Source organism: Ahaetulla prasina, chromosome 1 (assembly GCF_028640845.1).
Source record: "Ahaetulla prasina isolate Xishuangbanna chromosome 1, ASM2864084v1, whole genome shotgun sequence".
NCBI lineage: Eukaryota > Metazoa > Chordata > Lepidosauria > Squamata > Colubridae > Ahaetulla > Ahaetulla prasina.
This window is the reverse complement of record NC_080539.1, coordinates 264,309,149-264,323,832: the sequence shown is the minus strand read 5'-3', so window position 1 is coordinate 264,323,832 and position 14,684 is coordinate 264,309,149. Positions and strand designations below refer to the sequence as shown.

At 40.6% G+C, this 14,684-nt stretch overlaps 1 protein-coding gene across 3 annotated transcripts in view; it reads left to right on the top strand.

Annotated features, from left to right (window-relative positions):
• The window catches only part of DUSP8 (dual specificity phosphatase 8), a 121,855-nt gene that overhangs the window by 81,989 nt on the left and 25,182 nt on the right, over positions 1–14,684 (top strand). Inside the window, exon 1 of one of the 3 annotated variants that reach the window (XM_058157732.1) lies at positions 8,024–8,672. The exons of the other annotated variants lie outside the window; for them this stretch is intronic. Coding sequence (XP_058013715.1) covers positions 8,555–8,672 — 118 coding nt within the window. The 5' untranslated portion in view covers positions 8,024–8,554. Of the gene's footprint in view, positions 1–8,023; positions 8,673–14,684 lie in introns of those variants that run through there. 3 annotated transcript variants of the gene reach the window in all.

The following is a 14,684-nucleotide window of genomic DNA, read 5'->3' as shown; positions in this document are numbered from 1 at the left end:
GTAAGTCGATTTCTGAAAGACAAAGGGGAATTTAGGGAATAATAATGTAAGAAATTATCCTTGGATTGACCAAGTTGACATCATGTTCTCCTTTTATAAACTTGTGTTTATTGTTGATAAAACTCTCTTTTCTAAGAAATAAAGAAAAGTATTGTTTCAAGGAAGGAAATAGTAACTTTGCCATTCAATAAGTAATACATTCCTAACCAGAATGGCTTCATATCCCATCATCTCCACCTATCAAAACTATAAGATTTGCAGAGCAGGTTTTTTTTCCCCCGGGAAACACCCATAGAGCTGTAAACAAACAGTTTTATGCATATGGAATGTGGGGTGCTTTTTTTTCCATAAAAGGCCTCAGTGATAACGTCTAGTTTGAATTTGGGAATTATTTTGAAAATAGTATCAGAAATCAATTGTCAAAAATAAAATGGAAACCGGTTTGCTTTAATTTTCCGGGTTAAAACTTTTAGTAGCGGTTGTATTGATTCTCTTAAAAATGAGTTTCATAGTAGGACTGTAGCACAACATATTGAATTCATAGGCAAAGCCGGATAAATTTGGGAGTACGAGGGACAGCATCTTGGATTATCATATACTCCCACTGTTTAAATAGTGACTTTGTTTTCCTGGTTAGACTTTTTTTTTGTTTTTGGCCTGTTTTTCTCCAAATCCCAACCCACAGCTGACAATAATCAACCCCACATTTGTTACAATAACAAGTCTCATTAGAACACTGGGTCTAATCATGGAGTGAGGAGGTAGGAGGGTTTATTCAGTGCGGATGATTTCATCTGGAATGATGTCACTACTAAGGAAAAACACTGAACTACCATTAAGCAGTTCAACCTTGGATTTTTGTCCTTGTAAATATCTGGATTTAAAGAGACAAAGCATCCTATCTATTGCATTTAATCCTGGACAGGGTGGGTTTTTTTTGGGGGGGTTTTTTTGCAGCGCTTGGAATCACTGATTTATAAATGGAACTAGAAAAGCATCGAAGCCCTGTTTAATAAATACTTAGAAATCTGCAGGAAAGGAAAGACGGGCTTGGTTAATAATGCTTTTCTCATGGAAGAATAAAACTGTGAACCATAAGGGGTAGTAGCTTTATCAGGTCTGTTTGGCGTTCTTGTCACCTGTAGGACTCGCACTACAATTTGTATGAATTGCAAAATGGACAATACTTGGAAAATAGAGGCTCTTGGTGTGGGACTTGTCTTCTGTCCTTTTAAAAACCTGTTTCCTTGACCAAAAGAGCTGCTTGTAGTATTTTATTTATTTATTTATTTAATTTATTAATTCAATTTATATATCGCCCTTCTCCCAAAGGACTCAGGGCGGTTTACAGCCAAATAAAAAACAGAGTTACAAAAATTAAAAACCATTTTAAAATCTAAATTCAATTAGGCCGAAACGTATAAAATAGTGATAAAACCATAGTAAAACCCACATTTAAAATACGTTAGGCCAGCCCTGCACGATAAAACAAGAAGATCTTTAACTCGCGACGGAAGGTCCGGAGATTGGGGAGTTGGCGTATCCCTGGAGGCAGCTCGCTCCAGAGGGCAGGAGCCCCCATGGAGAAGGCCCTCCCCCTGGCCGTCGCCAGTCAACATTGTTTGGCTGACGGTACCCTGAGGAGGCCCTTCCTATGGGAGCGCACAGGTCGCTGGGAGGCTATGGGTGGCAGCAGGCGGTCCCGTAAGTTTTACACGGATTACTGCTGATCTTCTAGAGCAGGGATCCCCAACCTTAGCATCTTTAAGCCTGGAGGACTTCAACTCCCAGAATACCCCAGCCAGCTTTGCTGGCTGGGGAATTCTAGGAGTTGAAGTCCACCAGGCTTAAAGTTGCCAAGGTTGGGGATCCCTGTTCTAGAACAAGGGTGTCAAACTCACGTTGTCACAGCGGCCTCATGTGACATAATAGGACTTTTTCCCCCTTTGCTAAACCAGGCATGGGTGTGGCCAGCACATGACACATCTGGCCCACGGGCTGGGAGTTTGACACACTCTTCTAGAGTGTTTCCCATCTGCCAGTAATGAAATTATTAAAGGCAGCCAATTTACTAGATGTCCAGAGCCTTCTCTGGTATAATAACAGTTTTCTAGATTCCCAACTCCTGGTTAATCAAACCACCAGTAGTTCCAAGATATACCACACATGACGAGCGGGTCCAGTTGCCACACTCAGCAAGATTGAAGTGAGTCCAGAGTTTTTGACAAGGCTCAGTCCACAATGTGTGGACACATTGTTCCTGCAACACCCATTTTTTAAATAGTCGACACTGGTACAGAAAATCCTCGACTTACAACAGTTTGTTTAGTGACCATTCAAAGTTACATGGCACTGAAAGATGTGACTTACAACCCTTTTTCACAGTTACGACCTTTGCTGTGTCCCGGGTTCATGTGGTCCCCTTTTACGACCTTCTGACAAGCAAAGTCAATGGGGAAACCAGATTCACTTAACAACCAGGTGTCTTAATTTGTCAGCTGCAGTGATTTCTGTCACTAAGCAATTATAGTGTGATATCACAGGGCTGCATCACTTAGCAATGCCAATTGCAGCGGTCTCCATTGCCATTGCTAAGTGAGGACTGTTGCTTGTTAAGCGAGGACTTCACGTGACTGTGATTTGCTAATCCCTTCTGTCTTCTAAAAAGCAGAGACAATGGTGAACCTGGCAGAAAGTTGCAATCCATGGGTGGCTTGCCAGCAGGAGGGTGTGTGTGTGTGTGTGGGCTGCAGCACTATGCAAGCATACCCAGTTGAGGTGCTGTGCCTGGATTGTGGTGCTGTGTGGGCAAGGGAGGGGTGCAGAAGGATGCTGTGGAGTGCGGGCAGGGAGGTGCTGCAGGGAGGCATGCACCATGGAGTGCAAGTTCCCTGGGAGCAATTTGTGACCTTCTTTTCTGACTTCCCCATTCCATGGAAAGTTGCAAATGATGATCATGTGACTGCAAGACACAGCACCTGTCCTAAGTGCAAGCCAATTGCCAGGTGCCCGGATTGCAGTTACGATGACTGCAGGAATGCTGGGATGGCCAGAACTTCGAGGATCAATCATGAGTACCATTCATTCAATGCTGGCGCAACTTCAACTGGTCACTGAATGGATATTGTGGTCTGTCAGCAGCCTACGGAGCTGGCATCAGAGTCGGACAGCGATGAGGCTGAGGTGAGGCCAGGGTCATCGGGAAGTGAGGTGCGGACTCCAGAGCCTCCAGAAACTGATAGTAGTGAGGCAGAGGAACAGGAGGAGCCTGTTCCTAATGCACGCATGAGAAGAGCTGCCAGAAGGCAAGAGCAGCTCAAGCAAAAGGGACAACTCAGGAGTAGGGCCGAGAGATGATTGGCCCCTCCCATAAGTCTTAAAATAGACTAGCAATGGAGTTTGGGCTTTGCCAGAAAACAACATTGGGAGCATCGTCTTCTTGCATTTATTTTTGTACCTGTGACTTCTGAATGTTTGCCAAGAAAGGCCTTTGGCAGTTTGCCTAACTGGACCAAGGTTTGCGAGAGAACTGAGGAATTTGTACTGGGAGGTATTTGTTTTAATTTGAGTTGAACGACGCTGGGAATGAAGTAATTCTCAGCTGTTCGAATAAATTTTTTCACAGACTGAGTTTCTTACTACCTACTTGGGCCTGGGTCACAACAGTGGGTCATCTACCGAGGACTACCTGTCCTCTGTCACTTCACTTACTACCACGATGTCAGTTTACTAACTTAAGGTCGGTAGATGTGGAGTTTTGTCACTTAGAATTCTGTATATGCCGAATATTACTAAAATTACTAAAAATTACGCATAGAACTTTTTCCAGGTGATCTTCCATCTAATTTATTCTGTGTTTCTGCACTGGTGCATGCACCAATCTGTTCTTTTTACTAATTCACCTGTTAATTTAATTAATTTGTTTTTGTAGCTTGGCTGGTCAAGGACATGTTTTGGCAGCCTGAAGGGAGAGATCTTGTCCTCCTTGTTTTAACAATGTGCTCACAAATTTGTGTGTTTAAGCACATGGTGCCCAGAACAGAGACTCCTACTGCAATTATTTTCTCACTTCCAGGCAGTGTCTTTAGTAGTCTGGGGTCATAAAGATAGTGCTATTCCCTGACAGCGGTTTTCTATGGGTGCCTATGACATGGATTTGATTTATAAAATATACCCATTAACTTGATAAGATTGGAGACCCTTGAAATGGGATAACAGGAACTGGGTGGCAAAATATGGACAACCACTGGATGGCAGGAGACATTGAGGGGTGGGGTGGGGGGAAATAACTTGGTTATCATCTAGTTACTAGTAGTACAAATTTGGTAGCATTACCCTGCTTTTTGGTTGTTTAAATCTTATACCGTTGGATTTTGTTCCAAAGAAAGTACAATTGCCACTTTCCTTACTGGCAGTATGGTTAGCTTGGCAGAACCTGGTATTAAGTGGGTTATATATTATATGAAAGCTGTAAACTTTTTTTAGTCTTAAATATATTTTTATTGTTTACATATAAATATATTGAATACAGTATAGTTGTCCTGGCATTCCACTTGCCATGAAAGAAAGGTAAAAACAAAATAACATATATACTATTTTAAACAGTGCAGTGTTGTACAGTTATTTCTGACCATCGTATTCTAGAATGTCAACTTATCTATCATTCTAATACCTACATTCTAATACATACATAGTATCTCTTTCAAGGTCTACCTAACCAAATTCTTTTGCATTCCAACTTCTACCTTGTGTTTCTAACCATTGATAGAATCTATTCCATGTCTCCTTTATCTTTTATTTTTAGTGTTAGTCTGTCCAATTCCGCACAGGCTAATATCGTCCTTATTGTCTCCTTCTCTGAAGGGGTGTTTTCGCTCTTCCTCTGTGCGCATACACAATTCTTGCTGCGGTCAAGATGTGTAATATTAGGTATATTGTCCCTTTATCATGCCCATCTGATATAATGCCTAATAAAAATAATTCTGGCTTAAATTCTACATTTTATATAGACATATAACATATAGAGTTTAGGATGAAAGCTGTAAACTTGACTCACAAACACAATAGCTTAAAATCACCCAACATGCTAAGCCAAAACGACCTTAGCTGAGTATCATACTATTTTGGATAATAACATAGGTATAAAAAGAAAGACATTCTGTAGGAGAAGCAAGAGGCAATTCAGAAAAGTAGAAAAGGGGCCTTAAAGGACAAACCATTAAGTCATGCAGTCCAGTAATGTGTATACTAATTTTCACCAATCCAGTATCCATCATATATTTTCTACAGATAGTCCTTGACTTACGGTCATAATTGAGCCCAAAATTTATGTTGTTAAGTGAGACGTTTGTTAAGTGAGTTTTGCCCTATTTTATGATCTTTCTTGCAATAGCTGTTAAGTGAACCACTACAGTTGGTAAATTAATAACACAGTTGTTAAATTAATCTGGCTTCCCCAACGACTTTGCTTGTCAGAAGATTGCAAAATAGCAATAGCATTTAGACTTACATACTACTTCACAGTGCTTTACAGCCCTCTCTGAGCGGTTTATAATGTCAGCATATTTTACCCAACCATCTGATTCCTCATTTTACCTACCTCGGAAGGATGGAAGGCAGAGTCAACCTTGAGTCGGTGGAACCCGAACTGCCAATCTGCTGGCAGGCAGTGATCAGCAGAAGTAGCCTGCAGTACTGCATTCTAACCACTGCAGCTCTTAAAATGGTCACATGACCCTTGGACACAGTAATGGTCATAAATATGAACCAGTTGCCAAGCATCTGAATTTTGATCATGTGATCATGGGGATGCCGCAAAGGTCGTAACTCTGAAACTCTTATAAGTCACATTTTTTAGTGCCATTGTAACTGTGAATGGTCACTAAATGAGCTATTGTAAGTTGAGGACTACCTGTATTTATTTCATTATCCTGGTTTAGGAGTATGTTTTTTGTATATATGGATATATGTATGCATGTTTTGAGAGATTTTAACTTATAATATAGGTAATAGGTTGGGAAGGTTGGATTGTACAGATTTTCCAGATTCTTTCAATCTTATCTAGATATGCCAGAGTGCACATGTGGTCCTTTGTGTTCTCTATCACTAAACTACAGCCTTATATATATATATCTAGTGTGGTATGCTACAATTATGTCCTTTGGACATACTGAAAAAGAGTTGCAAACTCAACACATCTGGAGGCCAGAAAAGCACATCCAAAGCAATTATTAACTGCAGTTTGAAGAAGGAGTTTATCATTTGCTTCACAGAGATGCCAGCAAATCTGAATCTGGGTCTCTCTCTATGCAAAATATGTTCAGTAATACTGAATTTCTGACAAGAGCTAGTATTGACAATTGGATATAAACTCCAGGTCTTTTAATACACTGTTAACTTTAGATAAGATGCTAAGATATATGGACAGTTTTTCTTCCCATACATAATAGAGTCTCAGCCTTGCCAGATTTCCAGAATATTTAAAGACCTGAATAAACCTCCAGATATGTATGTTGGGAAGTTAGCTGGAGCCCATAGAGTGTTCTAGTTTGCTAGGTTGGTTAAGTGGTCATTAAAGATTTTACACATTGGTTTGTTTTCTGTTGTTATTTTGTATAATCCATCCATAACTGCCCAGAGTGACTATGGTGAGATGGGTGATTATATTAATTGGAGAAAAAAATAGAATAATAAGAGTGCTGTTCCACAAATATGGCACAACTTAAAATATTTTTCCCCCGATGGCTTCTTATCTTGCTTGTTTTAATAAGCATGTCTGAGGATGTGTCTCAGATAAAGATACCAGTTGATAAATATATTGGTTCATTACTTGTAGAAAAAAATGGATCTTCGATTAAATTAAGACTGGAATCTGTATATAGAGTTCGGTTGATACTACTAGATGTAGGTAACATACTTCTAAATGCATCTTTTAAATTTCCATCTGTGTATTTAAAGGAAGCCATATTGACCAACCGGTAAATCTGGATGGGATTCATAAATGAGCCAGAGGGGTGGAGAATTTGTTGCCTCAGTTTGTGTCCTGATTAAAAGTGCCCTAAAAGGAAAGTGCAGTTGGGATTCAAATTCTTTCCTAGCTTAGAGTATATCCAGACCAGCATTCCTGCTTCTTTTTCTTTTTTTCTTTTATTGTTTAAATTATGCTCTCATTGTTCCGGAACAAATACCAGCTTGTTTTCAGTATATGTTATGTAGTACATAGTTTTGGAATGTAGAGGAGAAAGAGATTAAGGACTTGATTATAGCTGTTGGAATGTTTGAACACATTGCTATAAATTAGTTCAAAACTCCTGTAATTGGAAAAGGGATGGGATAGTGAACAGTACACCTGTATGACTATAACTTGTTGCTGGCAATCCTTATGATTTATATTGATACATTGACCATCAATTGTGTTGTAAATGTTGTACCTTGATGAACGTATCTTTTCTTTTATGTACACTGAGAGCATATGCACTAAGACAAATTCCTTGTGTGTCCAATCACACTTGGCCAATAAAAATTCTATTCTATTCTATTCTACACCTGTGTGCAGAGCAGAATTTAAGATTTGTGACAGAGAGGAAAAAATGAATGTTGTACAGCTGGAAAATGCTAATGCACCAGACTAGAAACTAGGAGGCTGTGAGTTCTAGCCCTGCCTTAGTCATGAAAGCTGGATGACACTGGGCTAGTCACTCTCTCTCTCTCTCAGCCCAACCCACCTCACAGGGTCGTGTAGAGAAAATAGGAGATGGAAGGAGTATTGGCTATGTTTGCCACCTTGAGTTACTTATAAAAATAATAAAGATGATTTTTTTAAAAAAAAAAAAAAAGAATCATAAATAAATAGCACTAAAGAGTATACTGGAAGCTATTAGTTTGAATGGACTCGTCCAGTCAAGCTAGCAGACAATTACGCCACGCTTTCGTTTGTGCTTTGGAACGTGCAGCGAATGGATTAGCTGAACCGCACCATACTCAAACGCTCCCAGTATCGCTACAAATATATTAAATTGTCAGAGCTAAAGAGACTTGAGCTTATTCATCTTGCCCTTACCAGCTGCTGTTTGTGGCATTTTGGAACAAGAGCCGGAATCAGAGGGAGGAGGGGAAAAAACGGGATGTTGTCTCTTTAAGCAGCTGAGCAAACCATATGCCAATAGCGTAGCTCTTGAGTTAAACTGCATGTCTGTGTGCTGAGTAAGGAATGTGGTTGCATGCCTGACCCGTTAGCTATGACTGCTCCTTGGTGGATCGGCTGTTGCTCATGTGCTGAGCTCATTCAGGCTCGCTGGAGTTGGCGCTGCGCATACACAAGGGGCGAAGTCAGGAGGAAAATAATCCTGCCGAGGAGGAGGAGAAATATTTTTGTCCGATTACCTTCCTCTTTCCCTTTTTAATTTCTCCTCAAAGCTGGATCTGTGGGTGCCTCAGGTTCTCTCTTTCCCTTTTTTTGGAAAGGGGAGGCTTTCTCTCCTCCCCCCCCCATCAGCAGCTGTTGTTTGGCGAGGGCAGGAGATAACTCTGGGAAAGACGCAATCCAGCTGCCTGGATGCCTTTGGATGTTATGATTGCTTCCTCTGAGGACCAGACCTGGCCAGACATGCACAAGGGGCAGATGAAGCTGAAAATCAGGGTCAGGCGAATGAAGGAAAGCAGAGACATACGAGGTTGGTCTCCGGGATTATTACCCTTAAAAGAAAAGGCAGAGGTGTGCATGAAAAGTGAATGGAGAAAGGAAGGGAGGGGGGGCATGGGGAGCTTGCTTAGTATGTGGACTGTGTGCAGGGGAAGGAGGCGGATTGAAAGCTGGCATCTTGCACTTTTAGGATTGGGAGAGTATCTGCATTGGGTATGTGGTGGTTGGGTGCAAATGCCCATTGTTCCCTTGGGTGTGCAGATGCAAGATACGGGCAGCAATCCTAAGTATGCTCCAATATCCTTCTGAAGAAAAACGGTCTGAATTGAGCTGGCACTGTGTGGCAAAATAAACATACGTGTGTATCTAATACATAATATACATGCATGCATACACACCCACATTTTGGGAAATGTGCTGATTGTTGCTGTTTGCTGCAAGAAGACCGTGTGAGAGTCACTAGATGGGAGTCCTCATTTAGTGATGAGGACTCTTTTAGATTTTGATTTAAGGAGGATGGAACTTTTTATTCCCTTCCCCCCCCACCCAAAAAGGCAAGCTTAATTTTGTAATTGACTGAGACCCGTTAAAACAGGAGTGCAAAGGAAAGATCAGAGAAGGAAAACAGATCTCTTATGTAATCCACCACATGTCCCTCTCTCCTGTACTCTCTTCTTTAGAGGTCACTGTCAAAAGGATGTGCAGATAGAGGGTGGGGTAGACGGAAGAAACAACGGATCCTGTGTTACTATCCTCAGCTTCGCATCCAGAACATTTTCTTTGTTTGACTGATAGCATTCGTTCTCAAGAAAGATTCCTCAGCATGTCCGTAATAGCTTATTATTTGCAGAAAGGGGTGGAAAGCAGCCTTTTAAAGATGTAGAGTGACCTACTTTACCAAGTGGTGAGACGAGAGTTTCCCATCACTCTTGACGAAAATGGAAATTCTCCTACAGTGCTTGACCTTTTTGTTTGTCTGTTTTTTAATATGTCAGGAAGGGCATAGCTCAGAGATGGTGTCATTGGCAATAAGTCATTTGTGGTTATGACACATTTTTCTCTACTTAGAACCTGTAAAGCTGGTCTAAGTAAAATACATGAACCAGAGGGAAAATCTGGATCAGCAGCACATAAACACTGATTCTTCAAGGCTACCACTATTTCATATTGTTGCTTTTTCAGACTGATTTCCTGGTTATACAAGCCTTTGCGGTCAAAAAAGTAGAATAAGAGTTGGCAAAAACTCAGGAAAAAAAATATGACAGGTTGAGAGCCTTTTACACACGTCTTTCTAATTTTTCTGCATATAATTGAAATTACCTGTTGGGCATTCTGTATACTCTCCCGTGAACCAAAATGATTTCCTAATACAGCTAGTATAGTCTTCAATTTTCCTGGTTTACAACGCTTACGTTGTTGGAGGGCATCACACTGGAAAATACTATCCTAGGTTATTCTTTCTGATTAATACAGTCACATCTGTTTGCATCTGGCATATATTTTCTCTCAGCAAGAAGAAAATTAGACACCTAGAAAGAAAATGCCTATTATGCTTAGGTACCAAAGATGACATTGTCATTTGGATATCGCTTGGGAGCACTGATGAAATTAGGTTTCCTATTCTTTCTGGTCCATGTTGGGATAATTAAGGAGTAATAATTTCTAATCTGTCAAATGGAAACAACTGATCTTTCTTTTTAAGTATATAAGTATGGTTAAATCACAAAGATACAAAAAAAGAGAGAAAGGTATATTGATAATGATGTGTGGATGGGATAAATATGAAATTGTTTTCAAAAAGTCTGACTTTGAGAAGATAGAAATGGATGAGCCTTGAACTGTGGTGCTGCAAAGTGAACACTGATAGCATGGAAAGGGAGATCAACTGATGTGCCAGCACACTGAAGCAGGAAGAGGCCAGATAGCAGAGATCTAGTAAGCCTTTATGCTGCATTAATAGCCTTTACACAGGAATCTGGTGTGAGATCCTAAAGCCATTGAGAGCACAGTATCAAAAGAAGCAGCTTCTGGAGAACGTAAGAGCAGTTTATATATATTCTTTCCTCCAGAATCTCTCTTATCTGCTGTTAAAAGGTCATGGTAAAACAGCAGATGTTCTCCTGGCTTGCACAGGGGAAGGCAGTGAGACTGCAAGAGAAATACGCAGAACATTCTCAGTGCCTTGGATAATACAAAAAAGGATATGATGAAGAATTAGTGCAGCAGGGGTGACCTAATGAAGCTGATATAAGGTGTGAGCTCCATTTGAGGTTGGGCTTGAGGAAGGAAACTTATGCTAATCCTATTATGGTGGGGAGCAGGGGAAATGATGCCCCATGCGTGGTCTTTTAAGTGGTGAACTATTTCGAGCCTGATGCATCTCTGTCACCCTGTTCAATTCTGACTTAGCTATCCCTCTTTATCCTGACCGCAGCAAGTTTCAAGTTGGGGAAAATTCATACAGCATTCTTGAGCAGATTTTTTCTTCTTCTGGATATATCATCTAGCCCAACTTTAAGAATCTATTTAAAAGACTTTTTTTTTTTAAAAAAATCCTAATGTAATTGTTTCCTCCTCTTTAAAAAAACCTTCATGTTAAAGTCATGCTTTCTTAGAACATTAAAAGCAACATGAAAGCAAATGCACGTTCTAAGCAAGAGAGTTAAATTCAGAGAGTTCCCTTTTTTTTTTGTTTTTAAACGTATGTGCCAAATATAAAGATAAAATCCAACCAAAATAGGGATTTAAAAGATTTGGTGCTTTTTTTTTTAAGCAACATTTTCTCTTTTCCTTTTCTTCCAATCATTTTTTGCTTTTATTTTCATCCGTTTTGGTTGTGGCTCATCCTGTACATTGCCCTCCTCCTCATCACACCTCTGCCTGTTTCCATCCTCCCTTTCATTTCATCCCTACATCCTTAGCATGGCAAGGCTCTGACCTGATGCATAATCACCTCAAGCAAAATGATCTATTTGTCTATATCAGTGTTGGCGAACCTTTTCGGTATGGAGTGCTGAAACGGGAATGCACGCAGGGGGAGAGGAGTACCAGAAACTGGAAGAGCAGTTCTCTGGCGTGCATATGTGCACTGGAAAGCTGAGCTTCCGGTGCATGCCCATGCACGCAGATCACTGGTCTTCTGGTTTCTGGCATGCATGCGTGCACAAAGACCAGGTGGCCGGCATGCATGTGCGCCGGAAACTGGAAGCTCAGCTTCCCGGCGCACACATGCACGCCAGGGAGCTGCTCTTCCAGTTTCCAGTGCTCACGGAAAAAGGAGCTGGCCAGACCCTGGAAGATCGACGGGTGGCGTGCTGGTAGAGATGGCTCTGCGTGCCACTTCTGGCACATGTGCCATAGGTCTGCCATCATGGGACTATATTCTCTTTTTCATGGTTTTTCTTTTTCTTCTTCTTCTTCTTCCCCCCCCCCTTCCTGCCTTTCTCCTTAAAATCTACTGTAGGCAGAGGGTGGGGGAAAGAAGCAACAGCTTTCCTGAAAGAAGCATCACGTCTCCAACTCGTTCAGCTAGATCAGGGAGGTTTGTTGATTGATAGATGGACGATTGATTCACATGACTTGTATATACCACCCTCTTCTAAAGATTCCCAAGAAAAGCTTTGTGTGTGTTTAAAAAAAAAAGGGGGGGGGAAAGCAGTGGGTTTTGCTGCTGACCAAAGCAGACAGCTTATGACTGCTTTGTGTGGGAACAAAAGAAGCAAATCTGGACTGTTGTCTCACACTCAGGGGACTGAGTGGCAAGCAGCAGGCTCTTTAGCAAAAAAAGGAAGCTCTCTTGTGAAGCACCCTGCAATATTTTCAAAGGCTGAGTTCATTGTTGGCCCTGCTTATAAGAAAACATACAGAAGCTTCTTTTAAGCAAAAGGGGCCGCTTCTCTCTTCTCCTCCCCCCCCATACTCTCACCCAATTTTTAATTAAGACAGAGGTCATATATAAGGGGCGTGCATAAGAGCACAAAATAGGACGTTCCTGTCCTATTTTTTCCTTTCATTATATCAAATTAATATAGTTATTGCATACTTTTGCTCATATATATGCTTATATGATATGTAGTTATTTTATGTTGATGCTTGTGTATATTGTTGTGACAAAATTAAAAAAAAAAGAATCTTGGGTTTTCTCAGAGATTTGTAATAGGAAGTCCAACCTCCCCGTGTAGCCTCTTCCTGGTCTTCCAAGAAGTCACCAAATTCATTCTTATAAAATTAAAGGGGGGGGAGGAAGGTGTCTCTCCCCTCTCCTTTCTGTTTTTGTCATTTGAGGAATTGAGAGGTTTTTTTAACCTGCCTTCTATACATTGAAACATGTCAACCTTCGTATCCTCGACAAAAAATGCTTGCCGAAAAAACCCTCCCTCGATTCACCATGGAGCAATTAAAATATTTTTTAATTATAGGAACAAGAATCTTAGATGCTGAATAACCTGAAATACAATCTTTGGTCCACCTTAGTGTTTTACCACTACCGACCTACAAACACCCATATAGCATATAAGGTTCCTTCTAAGACCAAAGTCTTTTAATTTAACTTTGACACATATTTCATTAGTGTAGAGGACAGATATGTTAACACTGCCTGTATGAAATAGTTCAGGTCTATGTTCTACACGTCATTTGAAATAAATACCATGCTGTTCATTGAAGTGGATCATTTCCGTTCTTTCAAAATCATGCACCTGGGTGATGGATGGTGGAAACAGGTCTTTCCATATATACAACACTAAATATAGTGGGATGGTTTATAAGTTTGAACTCAGTGTGGACTACTTAAACCAAGGAGGGACAATCTGTAGTTTCTGGTCATTTTTTTCTTGTTTCATCTCCCTCTCTCTCTCTCTCTCTCTCCCTCCCTCCCTCCCTCCCTCTCTCCCTCACACAGAGAGGGAGAGAGAGGGGGGGGGAGTTGAAACAAGAAAAAAAATGACTAGAAACTACAGATTGTCCCCCCCTTGGTTTAAGAGACAGTAAAGTAGTCCACACTGAGTTCAAACTTATCTGTCTCTCTCTCGCTCACTCACTCTCACTCTCTCTCACTCAGAAAGAGAGAGAGAGAGAGAGAGAGAGAGAAATTCACATCCTCTTTATATTCAGAATATAAATAGCAACACAGTAAGGAAAGGTAATTTTTTAAAAAGCAAACAGGCAGTATTTGTAAGATGTGATCAATGTTGGCATGTCCCCCATAAGAAATTCCCTTGAGGCAATGGAGTCCTTCATAGAAAGGAAAGAAAAATTTCCCTCTCTCATGCCTCCAGCGCGGAATGCTTTAGAATCGTATGAACATGTCGGCATACTTGATCCCCATTGCTGATCAAACAGATTAGGATTATTCATTAGAACTGTTAATATAGGAACAAACAACAAACATTGCCTTCCGGTGCGTGAAAGAAATTACTATGGTACTAACAAATTTGAAGAAAGTTGTGGAAGCTGGAGATAAACTCAGCTTAAAATTTAGCTGAATGGAGTTGCAACAGTTCCACTCTCATGTGTCTTTTCGAAAAGTTGCATCTTAGCACAGAGGTTCGCTGCAGCTTTCCATCATCTCCATAGAGGATCTGGGTTGGCTTGAAATCTTCTTGGGTATATTCTAGTACTACTATTTTATTTTTTTTATTTTCCTTTATTAACAAAATTTATATGGCTGCTCAACTCACTCCTGGCGACATCTGGTGGCTTGTCAGTGTATATTTTATCTTCCAGCCTTGCCTCTGTAGGGATCTTGCATCTTTAGAGAACAAAGACAAGTATTAAATCACGATCTGCAATGAAGCAAAGGATTTGATACCACTGGAGCTAATATTTTGGCTTAAATTATTGTGAGCAAACTAAATCAGAGTCAATTATTGCTACTTGTGGCAATTGAAATGCCTTTGTTTTTTTAAAAAGAAAAATGCTGTCCACATATACATGATGGGCAACTGCCTGCCTGCAGAATAGAGAGGACAATGCAGTGACCTTTCAGTTAAAGAAAATCAGTGTAAAACACATGCATATTAAAAAGGAATCTAAGTTGCCTAGG